The sequence below is a fragment of the Alexandromys fortis genome, unplaced genomic scaffold (assembly GCF_014885135.2).
Source record: "Alexandromys fortis isolate MF-2015 unplaced genomic scaffold, M_Fortis_MF-2015_v1.1 scaffold_353, whole genome shotgun sequence".
NCBI lineage: Eukaryota > Metazoa > Chordata > Mammalia > Rodentia > Cricetidae > Alexandromys > Alexandromys fortis.
This window is the reverse complement of record NW_026068254.1, coordinates 311,093-315,771: the sequence shown is the minus strand read 5'-3', so window position 1 is coordinate 315,771 and position 4,679 is coordinate 311,093. Positions and strand designations below refer to the sequence as shown.

The window sequence follows — 4,679 nt, the reverse complement described above, 5'->3', positions numbered from 1 at the left end:
GCATAGGAAACCTCAAAGTCTACCCCCACAATGACCCACTTCCTCCAACAGGCCATATCTACTCCAATAAAGCCAAACCTCCTAGTAATGTCACTCCCTATGAGCATATGGGGGCAAATTACATTTAAAACAACATATTCTACTCCCTGGTTTCCATAAACATTTAGCAGTATCATAAAGCAAAATACATCAGCTCAACTTTAAAAGTCCTCATAGTCTATCACAGTCTTAATATTGTTTAAAATTCCAAAGTTCAATTTTTTCCCCGTGATTCATGCAATCTCTTAACTGCAATGCCATATAAGAACAACATCAGAAAAGCAATCTCATATTTCCAAGATATAAAGGCACCGGATATACATTACCATTCTAAAGTGTAGGGAAGGGAGCAAAGCGAGGAAATACTGGGGAAAAAAGCAAGATTATAAACCAGCTGGGCAAACTCTAAAGTCTGCATATCAATGTCTGAGGTCAAAACCAATTAAGATCTCCAATTCTGCTCACTCTTATTAAATGCAATATTTTCCTCTCTTGTGTTGGTTCCATTTATGGCTAGCAGCTTTCTTTGACAGATATCCTATGACTCTACCATCTCTAACATTTAGGGGTCTCCAAGGCAATCCAGGCTTCAACTTCACCACTTTATGCCATGGCCTCTCTACCAGGCATCCGGAAAAAGCCTTGATACATGCCTGACCTCAGCAGCTTTCTTAATCTTGGGAGCAAAATCCACAGCTCCATTCTTTTATCCTTAGCTCCAGAACTATGTGGCTGAAGCTTATAAATTATGCTGCTTACTGGGCTTGGAACATGTCCCCCTTGTTCAATTACACATTCATCAGCTTTCTGTCCTTCACTGCCTAAACTTGACTATCCTAAAACTGGATGTCTAAACCAGGCTGGCCTCAAACTCAGAGATCTGCCAGCCTCTGCCTTCCAACTGTTGGGATTAATGGTTTGTACCACCACACCCAGATCTAAGATTTTTAAATCCTGGCTCACAAGCTGGAAATTTAGCTGGGTGGGATCTTGTTCTGAGGTTACCCCTCCCTTTATTCCATCTCTTAATGTTTATATCCTTGAACACAACACCTAACTCCATTTCTTTTCTCCTCAAAATTTAAATTTTCTGGCTCCTTTTCATGATAATTACTCATTAGAATTACCACTAATAATCATATGACCAAGTCTATACTAGGTTGTATTGAGGTTTCCTCCACCAAAAGAATTAATCCAAATCTTCAAACTTTAGCCTCAGGCACACTGTTCAGACAAGGAAAAATAGCAGCCACTTTCTTCATAAAAAAATATCACAAGAATGATCTCTAGGCCACATATTATCAGAATCTCCTACCCAGAAAAGCATTTAGTACATCTTCAAGAATCTTTATTTAAGTCTTTATCATATATCTGAATGTTTTTTACACAATTACTTAACAAGTAGAACATTACTAACAATGAGGTCAGATCATAATATGTGTAGAAATGCAGAATACATAGAATTATCAAAATCAGGGGTTTTGTTCAAAGTAAAAGTAGAGTTAGTAGGAGTCACTGTAGTAGTAGTATGTAATCCATTGCTCAGCATTTGTAAATAATGCTATCTTATTAGGTTGCAGAGTTAGTAGAAAGAATTAAAAGTAATTTTGATTTTGTAATGCTGATTTCATAAAATTAAGTCACAGGTTACTTTCACGTACAAGGAAAGAAATAAAAATATTGCAAATGAGCCCATCTTTATTTGCATTCTAGCATATTGGAATTCAGTAGTTCCTTCATCCCTATGGACTGACATGTTACACACACAGCATCTAGAGAAGTTCAGTCAAGCTGGAGGGAAAATGTAAGATTTTCATACTAAAACTAAAAGTAAGTCACAAGTAAATCTTCATTTTTACATTTTAACACTGTGTATGTACTTTCTTTAATACAGAATATTTCTGAATTTTAGAATAATCCACTAAGAAATATTCACCTTTGGAAACTGATTTTTGGGGTCATCTAAAGAATGGCTACTATTCTACAGAACATACTGGCAATCATTTTCCTTGTTGAGTTCTTCATTGGAAATTTGGGGAACGGATTCATAGCAATGGTTAACTGTGCGGACTCTGTCAAGAGAAGAAAGATTCCTTCGGTGGATCAGATCCTCACTGCTCTGGCCATCTCCAGATTCTCTCTACTGTGGGTTATATTTCTAGATTGGTTAGTGTGGATAAAATTCTCCCCCTCATTCCTGACTAGAAACATATTAAGAATAACTCAGATTTCCTGGAATATAAGCAATCATTTCAGCATCTGGCTTGCTACTAGTCTCAGCATCTTTTATTTTCTCAAGATAGCCCCTTTTTCTAACTCTCTATTCCTCTACCTAAAATGGAAAATTAAAAGGGTGGTTTTGATTGCATTGTTGCTATCACTGGTCCTTCTGTTTTTGAATATTTTTCTAGTGATCAAACATATTGATGCCTGGATTGATGGATACAAAATAAACACATCTAACAGTTTGAGTTCAAGTTTTGTAGAATATCCCAGGCTTATTTTATTGCCAAGTTTAATGTTCACACTGATACCTTTTGGTGTATCCTTGACAGTGTTCCTCCTCCTAATCATCTCCCTTTGGAAACACATCAAAAAAAAAAAATGCAGCATTACACCAAAGGATGTCGAGATGTCAGAACCTTGGCCCACATCACAGCCTTGCAGAATTTAGTTGTCTTCCTCCTATTTTACATCACTTTCTTTCTGTCTCTAGTTGTGGAATTGTGGACATTTGATATGGAGAAAGAGCTGACTCTTCTGTTTGTAAGGGTTACTCTAACTATTTTTCCTTCCATACACTCATATGTCTTCATTCTGGGGCACAGTAAGCTGAGACAGGACTTGTTTTCTGTATTGCAGTGGCTGAAGTATTGGTGTAAACATGTGTAAAACTTAGATCCATAAATCAGTCTACATGTCAGTTTGACTATTTTACCGGAGGATAGGTTCAAAAGAAATCATTGAATTTCTAAATCTGTGCTTTTCATATTTTTTTTTACTTTCTGAATTTTGTAGAAATTTGTTCAGATGGGGCTATCCAAACGTACTTCAAACTTAGTGTAATAACCAGGTTTCTTATAGTAAACAATTCTGTAAATATTTTGTCATATATCTTATTTTAAGATTTACAAGTCTGCAATATCTTTCTGCAGTAAGTTACAGCTACTAAAAATAGTGAAACCCTTAAGCATGTCTTCCTATACTTCACTTTTTTACTTAATTTTTTCGTCCTTTTTTTCAGGTAGAACATCATATTATTTGCATATAATTATTAAAATATTTATTTTATATCTTGTTTTCATTTATTTACTATTATTTTACATAAGACAGTTGTATAAATCATAAAGTAACTGTGATAATTATCTCTCTTAATAAATAAAATATCTGTTAAAGATTACCATATATATATATATATAAAATTTACTAGCATAATTATGTATTTCTCTCTCCTTTGATCAAATGTAGTAAAAATGTTGACAGTTATACACAAATGCATTTTTAATGTATACAGTCTATATTAAACAAATAAGTCACATAAATATTCATATGTGTTTATATTAGCATTAATTTGACACCATCATAGGTAAACTGAAATTCAGAAATTGTATGCAAAAAACTTACAACTAATATTTACTAGGAAAACAAACCAAACTTAATTGCTTGAGAAATATTTCCCCCTCAAAACCTCAGTACTGAAAAAGAATTGATTCATATTTTCAAATTGTTTAAAGTCTAGCTTACTATCCAAATATAAACTTTAATAAGCAATTAAATGCATATATTTTTAGTGTAAAAGCCAGAATAAATGAACTGGGGAATGTGGTTTAATTGATAGTGCTGTACCTTAGCATATATGAAGTTTGATCCTGTGAGACTGATCCCTAGATTATCTTACAGTTATCATTGCTCTGATAAAACACCATGACTAAAGCAATTTGGAGAGGAAATGGTTTGTTTGGCTTACACTTCCATGTGACTGTTCATCAGTGAAGAAAACCAGGGCAAGAACTCAATCAGGGAAGAAACCTGGAGGCAGGAGCTTATGCAGCGGCCATGGAAGAGTGCTGTTTACTGTAATGCAAGCTTCATAAAGACAAATCCTGTAGGCTGCAAGAGCTGTGAGATAATGCTCTTGTACACTATAAGAATTTGTCACTTGTATTAGTTTAATAATACGCTGATTAGCCAGTAGCCAGACATGAACTGTAGGGAGAGCAACTGGCCTAAGAGAATTGGGGGAAGAAGAAAGGCAGAGAGTCAGTTACCAGCTAGATACAGAGAACACAAGATGAGAATAACACATGAAGTGGGCTGGTATCTCAGTGGCTATAGGCTGGAGGAGCAGAAGGACCTCCCTCAACACCCCCCCCCCTTTTGTTTAAGTAAGAGAGTTCTAAACCTACTACGAAATTATATACAATAAGTACAAATATCCTATTCTAACTAGCTTAGTTCTTGTATAAATAACTTGGCCAAGTCATGAGAGAAAAGTAACTACATTTATATAGTCTTCAACCCCATCGAAGATCTGAGAAGGGAAATAATGTTACCTGGGTAATTAGGAAGTTCAGTAAAACAACTTCCAAAACATGCAACAAATCACAGAGACAACTAGCTACCTGGGCAATCACCCAAAG

At 35.2% G+C, this 4,679-nt stretch overlaps 1 protein-coding gene across 1 annotated transcript; it reads left to right on the top strand.

Moving 5' to 3' along the window:
• Positions 1-2,008: 2,008 nt before the first annotated feature.
• LOC126494210 (taste receptor type 2 member 14-like) lies at positions 2,009-2,931 on the top strand. The gene is given in 2 exon segments (XM_050131470.1): positions 2,009-2,635; positions 2,638-2,931. Coding segments are annotated over 2 exon segments (921 nt in total).
• Positions 2,932-4,679: the final 1,748 nt, after the last annotated feature.